Below are 13,970 nucleotides of genomic sequence, written 5' to 3'. Positions count from 1 at the left end.
GCAAATACTCCAGTCAGGTATCTAAACGGGGGTGGTGCCTCTCCTTGGCTACTCACATACACAGGTCAAAAACCCAAACAGGCAACAGTCAGAATGGGTTGACCACCAAGAGCAGCCCACCGAGAGGTCTCTGCAGACAACTTTGGGTTCGACAAAACTTCCTAAAGAATGCTGGCGGACTCCGTGTTGCCAGAACTTCCCTCAGACTGGCTCCTGGAAGAGCAACTGACTTAAAAACGAAGAACGCGAGGCGCGCGCCCACTGCTCCGAAACGGCGGGTGTACTTATCTAAAATAAAAAGGTCTCTGTCTGCAAATCCCGTTTGCTCGCCCGGTAATCCACCCCCGCCCCCAGCCCTGCGTGGCCGACCGGTACAGCTGTTTTTAATCCCTACTTTTTCTCACTTGGCGTCCTGGACTCCGGCTGACCAGACGTGGAGCCACTTAGTGTTTCCTCCTCCCCCTGCCGAGGTCTGTCCTCCCTCCGCCGTATCCTCTTTCTCCGCCTGCGTCCCCGGGGGGGGGAGGGGGGCAGAGTGTGGGAAGAACGAATTTCCGCCTGATTTTCTCGCCACTCGCCGAGCTTGGACCCTTCCGGACACAGCCTGCGCGCCTCCGGCTCCTCCCGGGGCTGTTCCTCGGAGGCCGCGCTCAGTGTCCGGGAACGCGAGCGAGGAGGAGCCGGCTGCGGGGGCCGAGCGCTGGGGCGCAGCAGCCAAGCCGCGCCCCGAGGAGCTCTTGGAAGGGTTCCCGCCTGCAGCTGGGGGAATCCACTCGGCGAGGAAAATCCGCGCCAGGGAATCCAGCTCTCCGGCCTCTACAGCAAACAAAAAGCGCGAGGTCTTGCTCCCGCCCCCGCCCCCCAACGCGCACCGGGAGAAACTGTTTTCTGCAGAAATGCAACAAGTAGCTCGCCGAGCCCCCAGGGCCGCCTGACTTGGCCAGGCGAATCCCGCCTGCAGAGACCCGGTCCAGCCACCGGACAAAAGGCGAGGAAGGGGCCAGACGGCGCAGCGGAGTCCGAAAGAGGCCGTTTAGCGACTCTGGCCAGGCCAAGGGGAATGCAGAGGAGACACAGAGCCGGCGGGCCAAGAGGACGATCCGGCCGCAGCACGCAGGGCAGGCGGCGATGGAGGCTGCCCGCGCCGTGCGCTTCCTGCTCTTGGTGTGCGGCTGCCTCGCGCTCCCGCCGCGGGCCGAGCCCGTGTGCCCCGAGCGCTGCGACTGCCAGCACCCTCAGCACCTCCTTTGCACCAACAGGGGGCTCCGCGCCGTGCCCAAGACCAGCTCGCTGCCGAGCTCCCAGGAGGTGCTCACCTATAGCCTCGGCGGCAACTTCATAACCAACATCACGGCTTTCGACTTCCACCGCCTGGGGCAGCTCCGACGGCTGGACCTGCAATACAATCAGATCCGCTCTCTACACCCCAAGACCTTCGAGAAACTCTCGCGGCTAGAGGAGCTGTACCTGGGGAACAATCTCCTGCAAGCACTAGCTCCGGGCACGCTGGCCCCGCTGCGCAAGCTGCGCATCCTCTACGCCAACGGAAACGAGATAGGACGCCTAAATCGCGGTTCCTTCGAGGGCCTGGAGAGTCTAGTCAAGCTGCGGCTGGACGGGAACGCCCTGGGGGCTCTGCCGGACGCCGTCTTCGCCCCCCTGAGCAACTTGCTCTACCTACACCTGGAGTCCAACCGGATCCGTTTTCTGGGCAAGAACGCCTTCGCCCATCTGGGCAAGCTGCGCTTCCTCAACCTCTCTGCAAACGAGCTACAACCCTCCCTGCGCCACGCGGCCACCTTCGCACCGCTGCGCTCCCTCTCCACCCTCATCCTCTCCTCCAACAGCCTGCAGCACCTCGGGCCACGCGTCTTCCAGCACCTGCCACGCCTTGGCCTGCTGTCGCTCAGGGGCAACCAGCTCTCACACCTCGCCCCGGAGACCTTTTGGGGTTTGGAGGCCCTGCGCGAGCTGCGCCTGGAGGACAACCGGCTGAATCAGTTGCCTGCGGCACTGCTGGAGCCTTTGCGCAGCCTGGAGGCGCTGGACCTAAGCGGCAACGAGCTGTCCACATTGCACCCCGCCACCTTCGGCCATCTCGGCCGCCTGCGCGAGCTCAGCCTGCGCGACAACGCGCTCAGCGCCCTCTCCGGGGACATTTTCGCGGCCAGTCCGGCCCTCTACCGGCTGGATCTAGACGGCAACGGCTGGACCTGCGACTGCCGGCTGCGGGGCCTGAAGCGCTGGATGGGAAACTGGCACTCTCAGGGCCGGCTCCTCACCGTTTTCGTGCAGTGTCGCCACCCTCCGGCTCTTCGGGGCAAGTACCTGGATTACCTAGATGACCAGCAGCTGCAGAATGGGTCTTGCGTGGATTCTTCGCTCTCTGCTTCCCCGACCGCTGACAGTAGGCGGCTGTTTCTACCCACAGCAGCGGGGGAAAAGATGGCGCCCCCTGCAGGCAGCCTCGCCGAGGAGTTGCCGCCCCAGCCGCAGCCGCAGCAGCGGGGGCGATTTCTGCCCGGCGTGGCCTGGGATGGGACCGTCAGGGAGTTCATCAGCAACCGCAGCGTACTGAGGCTGAGCCAGCGGGGCCCCAGCCTCCAGCAGCCGGATCCCTCCGCCGCCGCTGTCGCGGTCCCGGCGCCACACCTGCTGGACCTGCACGAGAAAGCCGAAGGGGGACGCCCGACCCGGGCCGATCCTGCACTTGCGGAGCCCACCCGGACGGTGGCGTCTGGCTCTGCGCCTCCTCCGGCCGACGACCCCTGGCAGCGCGCGGCGAAGCAGAGCCTGGCCGCGGAGCAGCAGGAGCGCGCCGCCCAGGCCTACGGCAGGGTCGGCCTACCTCCGCTGGTGACCGACCCATGCGACTTCAACAAGTTCATCCTGTGCAACCTGACGGTGGAGGCGGTGGGCGCCAACAGCGCCTCGGTGCGCTGGGCTGTGCGCGAGCACCGCAGCCCCCGGCCGCTGGGCGGCGCGCGCTTTCGCCTGCTCTTCGACCGTTTTGGTCAGCAGCCCAAGTTCCACCGCTTCGTCTACCTGCCCGAACGCAGTGACTCGGCCACGCTACGCGAACTGCGCGGGGACACACCCTACCTGGTATGCGTTGAGGGCGTGCTCGGCGGCCGGGTCTGCCCCGTGGCCCCGCGGGACCACTGCGCCGGGCTGGTCACCCTGCCGGAACCAGGGAGCCGCGGCAGCTTCGACTACCAGCTGCTGACCTTGGTCTTGCTGGCCGTCAACGCGCTGCTGGTGCTCTTGGCCTTGGCTGCCTGGGCGTCGCGCTGGCTGCGGAGGAAGCTGCGGGCCAGGCGGAAGGGCGGGGCCCCGGTCCACGTTCGCCACATGTATTCCACCCGACGGCCCCTGCGCTCGATGGGAACTGGCGTGTCTGCAGACTTTGGGGGATTCCAGTCGCACCGGCCGCGCACCACCGTGTGTGCGCTCAGCGAGGCCGACCTCATCGAGTTCCCGTGCGACCGCTTCATGGACAGCGCAGGCAGCGGGACGGGGGGCAGCTTGAGGCGAGAAGACCATCTTCTGCAGCGATTTGCGGACTAGGTCCAGGGCTTCCAGAGATGTGGAGACCGTCTCATTGGCCTTGAGAAGCCACCTCCCCGCGGAGCCCCTCAACCCACCTCAGGGAAAGCTCCCTTTGTGTCAGACCTTCGCCTTGTCCCTTTTTATGCAGTTGCCAAGGGGGAGGCCAAAGGGAACAGAGAGCCAATTTGGGCACCCTTTCCAATACCCCGTATCCCCTCATGAAGTAAATAGATGGTGCTTGGTGGTCAAGGCCAAGAGCAGAGGACACATGGATGGTGGGAGGCCTTCTTCACGTGGAGGCCTTGGGACAGCTATGGGGGAATGGCTTTTGTGGCATTGCAATGCCATAAACCTGGCCCCGTTTAGGGTAGAGAAGGGTCCCTGCGCCCGCAACGTAGCCAGAAAGAGATTTGGGTGCATGCTTTTTCTTTGCTCAGTGTCACACAGAGGAGTTTTGTTTCTATTTAAGGAAAAAGGAACTTATTACCACTACAAAGAAGGCTTGGCAGCTGACTCCACTGGTTTGGTGGTCTCTGACAAGAAGGGTGACATTGTAAACGGGTGGTAAAGTTTAACCACCCACCAAGGAACTCATTAATGTTGCCTGAGAGAGCCTTCAGGATACTTTGATGTTTAAATAACAAGAGCCACTAATTTTTTTCAACAATGTGAAGAGCTCTGACATTTAACAAACTGACCAATAAACTCAAGGACTATTTTAGTTGGACTTTGTGGCCGTTCAACTGATTTGCTTTTAACACGAACGTGAGAAGATGGTTTGCTGGCTTCCAGAGTAACTAAGATTATATTCTCAGGAGTAGCCTGCCTGTAAGACTTCTCTGTCAGGGTTGCTCCTGTGGAGTTTTTTTTTTTTTTTTCTTTTAACCTATATATGGAAATGTCAGACTTGATAAGGAAAGCAATGTGTATGTAACTGATGGACCCCATGGCAAACTCAAGTCCGGTTCACGTCCTACATCTCTGACAATCTGTCTAGACTGGGATACATGCAGTGTGGCACTACCATGTTTTTATCAGTGACACACAGTTGATCGTTCCCTCCCTCCTCCGCCTGAGATGCACAGTTAATCGATAACATAATTTCCTAATTATAAGGGGGAGCAAAAGGTGACTTGTCATTTGATAGTGTAATGTTTGACCACATTAATGTCTTATTCTGTATGAAATAGTAGAAGGAAAGAAATGATGCGAAAAAATGTGAAAAAAATACATCATTGGGTGTCTGTTTCTACTAAAACCAGAAGATTCTATGAGTACTTAGATCTCACTGTGAAATAATTATATATTTTTCGAATTAATCCCTCCACTGCACAGTGTTTTACTATGTTATTGAATCTTAGTTAATAGTGGCAGTATTTCTTTTAAATGTTTTTGTTTTAAACTTAGGGTTAGGCTCCTGTATTTGTTGCGTTGTTTTCAACTATCTGGAATAGTTTCTTTCCCTGATATTTACGAAATACATGTTTGACACTAAATGTAGTGGTTTGGTTTACATTAGTAATTTGGCATGGGATCTCAAAGTGCAGTCATTAGGAGGGTGCACGCCGTGGTTATTTTCACAAGAGCGTGTTTTATCGGAAGTGGAGTGCAGTGGAGGCCACTACACTGGTGCTGAGGCCAACAGTGAATCTTTTGTTCAGGGCCTTAAAGCCCCTGAGGTCCTGATGACTCAGGGAATCCATCACAGTCCAGGGGTTCTTCAACCCCAGTTCACTTCTTTTATATTTGGCCTGGTTTGAGCCGTGCCCGCGGCGGTCCGAACAGCTGAAGAGGGACCCAGAGATCTAAATTAGCTGCTCTTTGTTTATGTTCAGATGAGTGAATGTCCAGACCACTTAAGCTGCAGCTGCTTTTCTGGCAGTCTTATCTATGGGGCCAAAACTTAATAAACCACAGGAAATAGACTGTCACTCTTAGTTTGCCGCCAGGGCTCGTTTTAGATTCAGAGCATGTTGTACATGGGAAAGGTGAAGTTGTCCACTCCTAGTTTCAATCTTCCGGCTCTGGGCACCATTCTTGGCTTTTTTTCACTTGTAGAGCTGTTGCATCTCTTGGCTGTTTCTTCTGCACAGCAGTGTGATAGTCCCAGTTGAAAGTATGGAAAAGATCTCTGGTTCCTCCCCCAACTACCAACCCTTTCAAAGGAAGAACATCACTGAAAATGCCTAATGCCTGGATCTATGTTCTATTTAACAGTTTCACTGGAAGATCTTTCAGTGGGAAATGAATAAATGTTATACATTGTTATGTTCAGATACAACAATAAAGCCACTTACTAACAGAGATGTTTTATTGTCGGAGTTTCTAAATATTTTATGCACTTTCACAAAGATATGCTGCATTTTTCTACAGCTCGTTTTCATCAATATAAATGAAACATGAGCTTGAAGTCTTTCCCTTCCCTTTTACTGTTTTATTTTTTAATTTCCATAGTAGAGCTTAGACATTATTTGGCTTTTTTTTTTTTTTTTTAAGGCAATGGTTGTGAGACTTTATGCCCAAAGAGACAGTGAGATGGCTGTAAAGGCAGATGGTCAGCCATGGTGTCAAAGTGTGGTTAAATACCAGTCGCAGCAAGATGACGGTCTCAGCAGCCATTGCCTGTTTAAAGGAAACTGAATTAAAGGCCAACCCCTCTGACTTTCATGATCAATAAGCAGAAGGAAGAATTGTGATCTGGAGGTTATTCTTGCCATTATAAAGTTTATCAAAAGATAAAATTTCTAAAAATAACAAACTTTGCATGAGTTAGAAGTGTTTGATTAAATGACCATTGAACAATCTGGAATTGTTGTGGTGGGACCCTTAACTCAAGTAGGATTTAGTGCTTTCATAAGGCAGAGAACTTTGCGATGCTGCCAGGTACTAATTAGAATGTGATTACACCACCTTCACTCATTTGCCAGGCATCTGGTTTTCACCACAAGTACAGCAACATGGGCAGCTACTGTATATTAAGAGAGCATTAAAATAGGCACTGGATTATCTGGTATTCCTAGTTAACTGCTCCCCTTCCACTGCTAAATTTGGAGATAAATGACAGTAAAGCATTCTAATGTCAGAAATACATTCAAAATTCCAGACCATGACCCAGGTTCAAAACAGATTGTGACTCCTGCCTTTACCACCTGCAGACAATTATAATAGTGTTAAAGTTCGGAATAATGATGGTGAAGTGACAAGAGAATCTTAGTTATCAGAAGATGGCATTCATTCTGCTTACCTAATCTCCTTGTCCCTCAGTTTCCTCATCCGTTAAAATGGGGGTCCTAATAGTCCGGACGGCATAGTGCTATCACGAGAAATGAATGAGGAGAGAGCATTCATCAGCACCTGTTACACTGCAGGTGTTCAATAAATATTAACTGTAGTAGCTGTGGCATTCTGCAGTACACAGGATGAATGAGTCCTTGGGTGGCAGAAACGATTGAGCACTTCACTATTAGCCAAAAGTTTGGCGATTCAAACCCACCCAGAGGCGCCTCGGGAAACAAGCCTGGTGATCTGCGTCTGAAAGGTCGCAGCCTTGAAAAGTCTATGGAGGAATTCTACTCTGCACACGTGGGGTTGCCATGAGTTGTTACCGACTAGCTGGCAGCTAACAACAACACAGGATGAGTTGCGTGATACACGTTGGATGTTTCATGGACCGGGCATTTCTGCTTAAGCCCTAACCAATCAGAATTTGGATGAGATTACGGCAATCCCTTTTGCCCCCACTGTTTTGGTTACTTGAGGCTCTTCTATAATTTGCTGTTGAAGGACAGCTCTTGAATTACTTTCTCATGCTGTGTTAAAAAAAAAAAAAGTGAATACAATCTATTGATTTTGGGGAAAACTTTTGTGTTATTAAGTTCTTGACATAAGTTAGTTCATCCTTCAGATTAAAACTAAGGATGCATGAACAGTCTTCCTTCTTAGTGCCCCATCTTTCCACTAGTTTAGTGATAACATTTCCAAATGTCCTTCGACTCTTAGTTTACTTAAAAGGATACTTTGCATTCACAACTGCCTTTTTCCCAGGGATTTCAAGTCACTTCATCCTTCTCAATCATGTGGCAAATAGTACTCTTTTTATTTTGCATGGGGCAAGTGAGATATTTGGGGACTATACTTAAATACGTCGCCTACTGAAATAATTAGAAAAGAAATGTAGCTTTCTCATACCTGGTTGCTTTATCTTGGGTCCGAGTACATAAATATCCCTTCACATTGGTTTGAGAGATTTTAAGCTGTAGATGGCATGACTTAATATTGACACAGAAATGTGGCTTTATAATTCGGTTGTGAAATGACTAACTAGATGGGAATAAATTTTCATGCAACATATCTACTGACTGTAAATCCAAAGCATTCTCTTCAAACTGACCAGGCTTTATAATGCCAGCTATGTGCCATAGCTAATGCTGAGATAGGGCGGCGCTTTTTGTATTAAGACCAGCTGTGGCCATGTAGCAGCTATTCTCCTTTCCAAATTACAATTTTTTGCTTAAGTAATGCTTACCGTACAGCTGAGTTCAGAATTAGCTATTAGTATCTGTATGCTGAAGTCCCTGGATTGTGCAACGGTTAAAATGCTTGGCTACAAACTAAAAGGTTGGTGGTTTGAGTCCACCCAGAGGGACCTTGGAAGAAAGGCCTGGCAATCTACTTCAGAGAGATCAGCCATTAAAAAATCGTATGACGTAGACTTCTCCTCTGACATACATGGGGTCACTAAGAGTTCAAATCTACTGGACGGCAACCAACAACAACATCTATACCGTAGGAGTCGCTGGGTGGCACAAATGGTTAAACGCTCAACTAACCAAAAGGCTGGTGGTTCAAACACACCCAGAGGCACCTGGCAAGAAAGAACTGCTTCCAAAAGGTCATAGCCCTGAAAACTCTATGGAGCAGTTCTACTCCATACATATGGGGTCGTCGTGAGTTATAATCTACTTGACAGCAATCAGGAACAACTAGATATTTGGTTACACAGGTATATACAGATTTATTTGTCAAATAGCATGTTCATAACCTTAATGTTAAGAGCTGTTTATCTTCAATAGCATTTATTACGTGTAGTCAATAAATTTTCTTGATTTGACGGACTGTTTTGGAGATTTTGCACAAATGGACAAATATTCTTGTTAAATTTGTGTGATAGTTTATGTTAATATATATACACACTAGCACCCGGGAATATTTTTTTTCTTTGTACTTAACTCTTTTTTCCCCAACATTATGTAAATTATGAGGGGAAACCCTTTCCAAATAAAATGGATGTGAGATTCCTTTTGTAATGAATCAGATTACATTTAGGTAACATCTGAAAGAGTTCAGGAGAAGAAGAGTGAAGAATTGCGTACTTTTAAAGCCCTGTGGTGGGGCCATTAGTGTCAGCTCGCTGTCATCAATCTTGGTGTCGTGAACTCTCACTTAGACATCTTTCTATAAACGCAGTTGCTTAGGAAGGAACGCAGTCTTGAAAAAGGCCACGACTGTCTATCGCATGCATTGAATTTTAAACAAATACTCAACCTGAAACCAAAATTGGTAGGAAAAGGAACTTGATACAGTAGAATTCTTGTTATGTGGTAAGGATTGTGGAAACCCAATACTGAAAAATATACACTGGATCTCAAAATTTTGGGTACAGGGAAAAAAGCTTATTCTCACAGAGAAAATAATGCTTGATTGTCATATTGCCTACTGATTATTAGCAGTGCAAATGGTTTGCACTTGACTACTAACCCGAAGGTCGGTGGTTTGAACTCACCCAGCGGCACTGTGGAAGAAAGGCCTGGTGATCACCTTATGTAAAGATTACAGCCAAGAAAACCCCATAGAGCAGTTCCACTCTGTAATACATGGGGTTGCCATGCAGTAGAATCAACTTGGTATTATTAGAGATTACTAACTGATAATACGGTACATCTTATAGAAGGGGAAAGCTGTATTTGAGATTTTTGTCTTGGTTTATGCGTATATTCTTTCATTTCCGTAAAGCTCATTAAGCATCTACTATCTTGGGGCATAGGGTACTTTGTTTATTTAATTTAATAGACTCTCACAAGCATGCATTTTTGTGCCAGGCACTACTTTAAGGTTTTTCCCTACAATAACTCATCCAGTCTTCATAATAACTCTCTGATGGCAGTGCTGTTACTATCATTTTTGATATGAGTAAACTGAGGCACAGGGAAGTTATATATTTTGACCAAGTTTCCTGAGTGGGGAGGTGTTAGTGTCTGGATTCAAAGCCAGGTTGGCTGGCTCCAGAGTCCTTGCTCCCAATCCTGACACTCTGCCACCTCGGGTGTGCACATTATGACTGATAAAACATCAGGGGATTGTTCTTAAGATTCACCGTAAAGATTCCTTCATCCTCCATTTTAACACTTTAAAAATCATGTAGTAGCTCTAAGCAGTTTGGCCTTTATTTTCTGCCTATTTTTCTTCATCTGCATAATATGTAAAGGGCAATATCCAGTGTTACATTATTCATCTTTAAATATTTAACGAGAGGCATGTAGTCTCTTACAAGCCACAGATGCTTTCTCTGTCTGGACAGGGATGGGTCACTGCTGTGCACTGTGGGGTGAGTTCATTCCAAAGCTCTGCGAGCTTTCTAAGGACAGGGATATTATCTTGTGTTTCTCTTTGTGTCTCCACAGGGCCTGGCTAGCTTAGAGTCCTTGGCTACCTGCTTACTGATGAGTGCTTTAAGGCAGCTAACAAGCCCTGGTGGCACAGTGGTTAAACGCTCAGCTGCTAACCGAAAAGTCAGTGGTTTGAGTCCACCGGCCGCTCTGCAGAAGAAAGATGCGGCAATCTGCTCCCGTAAAGATTGTTGGTTGTTGTTATGTGCCATCAAGTCAGTTCCGACTCATAGTGACCCTATAGGACAGAATAGAACTGCTCCATAGGGTTTCCAAGGAGCGGCTGGTGGATTTGAACTGCCAACCTTTTGTTTAGCAGCCAGGCTCTTAACCACTGTGCCACCAGCACTCCTCCATAAAGATTACAGCCTTGGAAACCCTATGGGACAGTTCTACTCTGTCCTATAGGGTCAGTATGAGTCAGAAACAACTGGATGGCAATGGGTTGAGTTTGATATTTTTTTAAGGCAGCTGTTCATCCTTTTCCCACTGAGACATACATGCTAGACACTGTTCATATAAGCAATATATACTTGTGTGTTGGGGCAAGTAATTTAATTCAATTCCACCCAAATATACAAGCATATATAGCAATGGCTGAAAAGTGACTGATGTCTGTATGGTGACACATTTGACTGGGATTACAATATGGTTCTACTTTTTCTATCTTTAATATAGAAATATAGTTCTCAAAAAGTGAACATTTGGGGAATTTAACACAGATTTCTTCCCTTTGTGTACTATTTGTAAAAAGATTGGTTAGAATAAATATGGGGTTATGTTTTATTTACATTGGTATTCCTATCACCTAGAGAAGTGCATTTCACATAGCAGGTTCTCAATAAATGCTAGTAAAATAATTTTTAAAGAGTTTTAGCATCAGTCCTATTAAGAAGCAGAAGTTTTGGTAGAAGAAATTTTTCGTCAAACATCTTTTGGGTCTACTGAAGTCTACCGTTTTGCTTTTGAGGACATGGAACATTTTTGTTAAACACTGATGCCTTTATTTTTCACCTATTCTCCATTCTTTCTTTAGTAACTTCTTCTACAAAATCATGACTGAGACTTAAAAAAAAAACCAAAGTATAGCAATAATGTATGAATTTCTCTCTGTACCAGAAAGACACAACAAGACAAGTGTTTTTGTGAGATAAGGGACATTTCAGCCACGCTGTGAGGCATGAGTTAAAGCACAGGCAACCAGTCTTACCGGTAAATGATTATCTGCAGTTGCCAGAGTGAGCAGTCTCGATGGCTGATGAGGCCGCTGACCTTGGCATGTTTATCGTCATTACCCCAGGGGACAGAAACCAATATCTCTGTTCTTGTGAATGCACTTCCATAAAAGGGAGGCACGATCTGGTGGAAAAGAATATGTGTGTGTGTATGTATATATGTGCATGTGTGTATGTGTGCTTGTGCATGTGTGGACAAGTGTAAGTATGTGTATCGTGTGCACAGTGTGTGTATGCATATGTGTGCATGCATGTGTAAGTTTGTGCAGGCATTTGTGTAACGTGTGGATGTATATGTGTGCGTGTGTCCGTGTAGGTGTGTGTAGTGAGTACGCATACGTGTGCATGTGTCCGTGTAAGTGTGTGTAGTGTATATCTATATGTGTTCGTGTGTCCGTGTAGGTGTGTATAGTGTGTTCGTATATGTGTTTGTGTGTCCGTGTAGGCGTGTGTAGTGAGGATGTATACGTGTGCGTGTGTCCGTGTAGGCGTGTGTAGTGCGGATGTATATGTGTGCGTGTGTCCTTGTAGGTGTGTGTAGTGCGTACGTATATGTGTGCATGTGTCCGTGTAGGTGTGTGTAGTGTGCCTGTAGGTGTGTGTGCACACGCATGTGTGCCTGTACCATACGGAATTTGACTTCCTACATTTACTTAACTCTTTTAACTTTTTAAAATGTTTACTGAAGAGGAAAATGACATCAGTCTGTCATCCGCAAGATCAGATTCACAATAGCTGCTCTGGTCTGTAAGACTTCAAGAAGCATAGTTTTTCCTTATAAGGGAGCTGAGTGAGGCTTCGCAAGACAATCTGTGTTATCATCTCTCAGGCTGTGATTGCTGTCTGATTAGGGGAAGCTAGAGAGGAGGGATGTGAGCTTGGTTAATGTTGGTGCTAACTGCTCCCTCCCAACTTTCCTCCCAACCTTCATGGTGCTAACTGAGTCCTGGCCTGGAGTTAATCAGCAAAGTTTGGGACTTGGATTCACAAAGAGCACCAAGCCTGCTTAAAAACCCGTTACCACTGAGTCTATTCTGACTCATGACAACCCCATGTGTGTCAGAGTAGAACTATGCCCCATAGAGTTTTTAATGGCTGAATTTTCAGAAGTAGATCACCAGACCTTTCTTCCTGGGTGCCTCTGAGTGGACTTGAGCCTTCAACCTTTCCATTAGTAGCTGCCCATGTTAACTGTTTGCATCACCCAGGGACTCCAAGCCTCCTTCTTAGAACACAGTGTGAGTGGGAGGTGGGAGCAGGGTGGAGTGGAAGCCAGGAGTCTGGTGCTCAGACCACAGACGACCCAGGACAGGGTTAAGGAGAAGAAAGGAAACTTGTTTCCAGAGAGAAGCGGCTTCCATTCAATCCCTTGATGGTTGATTCAGTTGAAAGCATTTTCTTGATTGTTAATTAAAGTAAACAGGGAAGGGGCATGAGAATAGCAAAGGAAATGGTGAAGCTGTTGGTTTCTTCTGACAAAGGATGGGGACATGGGAAGAGAAGCCTGTGGGAAGATGCTGTAGAATTCCCTCACTGCCCACTGGAACAGTCATCTCTTTGAGGACATTGACAGTATCTGAGTTGAAATATGATCTGTGGGTCAAAGAAGACTTATGCCTCTCCGCCTCCCCGCTCAAAGCTTTTGCAAACTCCTAGCGGTATGTGAATTTCAGCCACCTAGGCAGAATTGCCCCAAGTCCTTGGCCAGGTGCCTTCAGAAATATGTGTGTGTTCACCTGAGAGGCTAGCTCCTTTCCTGTGCTCTCAAATACTATGGAGACTGCTTGGGAAGGAGCAGCGCCTCTGGAAGAAAGAGCTGCTTAACTTCCTGATAATACAGTGTTTTAAAAATAATTGATCTATTTCCTTAATAAATGCCAAGGGAAGATGAAATTCAGCCAAGACGAGGTGTCAAATGCTTTCTTAGATACGTGCATGTGTCATCTCAGCCCTCACAGAAGCCAGTATTATTTTTATTCCCATTTTCCAGACAAAGCCATTAAGGCTCAGAGTTAAATGACTTGCCCAGGGTTTCACAGGGAGTCCAGTGCAGCTGAATTCTATACATTCTTATTCTTTTCACTCGTATTGCTGCCACCTAAGTATTTGAGTGCTAATCTTTGGGGGATTTGGATTGTTTTTAAAAAATCTTAAATGTCATCTTAGATAAGAATTGTTTATTCCATCGAGCCTAATGTGTAAAAGGAGGAGACTGGATTTAGGTGATCTCTATATGTCTGGCATAAGCGGTTTGCAGTCGGCTGCTAACCCAAAAGTTGGTACTTGGAACCTACCCAGAGGCTCTGTGGAAGAAAGCCCTGGCGAACTGCATCTATAAAGATTACGGCCAAGAGAACTCTATGGAACAGTTCTACTCTGTAACACAAGGGGTCACCATGAGTCAGGGTCAACTGGACAGAAGCTAACAACAACACGCGTCTGCCTAACCCTAACATACATCTAAAATTGTGATTTTTATTTTCCTGTTTTGGATGTGAGAAATGGAAAAATGCAGGCTGTC

General features: G+C 47.8%; 1 protein-coding gene across 1 annotated transcript; it reads left to right on the top strand.

The window, feature by feature from the left end:
• Nucleotides 1-1,128: 1,128 nt before the first annotated feature.
• TRIL (TLR4 interactor with leucine rich repeats) lies at nucleotides 1,129-3,567 on the top strand. Its single transcript, XM_004377493.2, has one exon. The coding sequence runs from the start codon at nucleotides 1,129-1,131 to the stop codon at nucleotides 3,565-3,567; it is 2,439 nt and encodes an 812-aa protein (XP_004377550.1).
• Nucleotides 3,568-13,970: the final 10,403 nt, after the last annotated feature.

This window comes from Trichechus manatus, unplaced genomic scaffold (genome assembly GCF_000243295.1).
Source record: "Trichechus manatus latirostris isolate Lorelei unplaced genomic scaffold, TriManLat1.0 scaffold00050, whole genome shotgun sequence".
Taxonomy (NCBI): Eukaryota; Metazoa; Chordata; class Mammalia; order Sirenia; family Trichechidae; genus Trichechus; species Trichechus manatus.
This window is presented reverse-complemented; position numbering and strand designations above follow the sequence as displayed.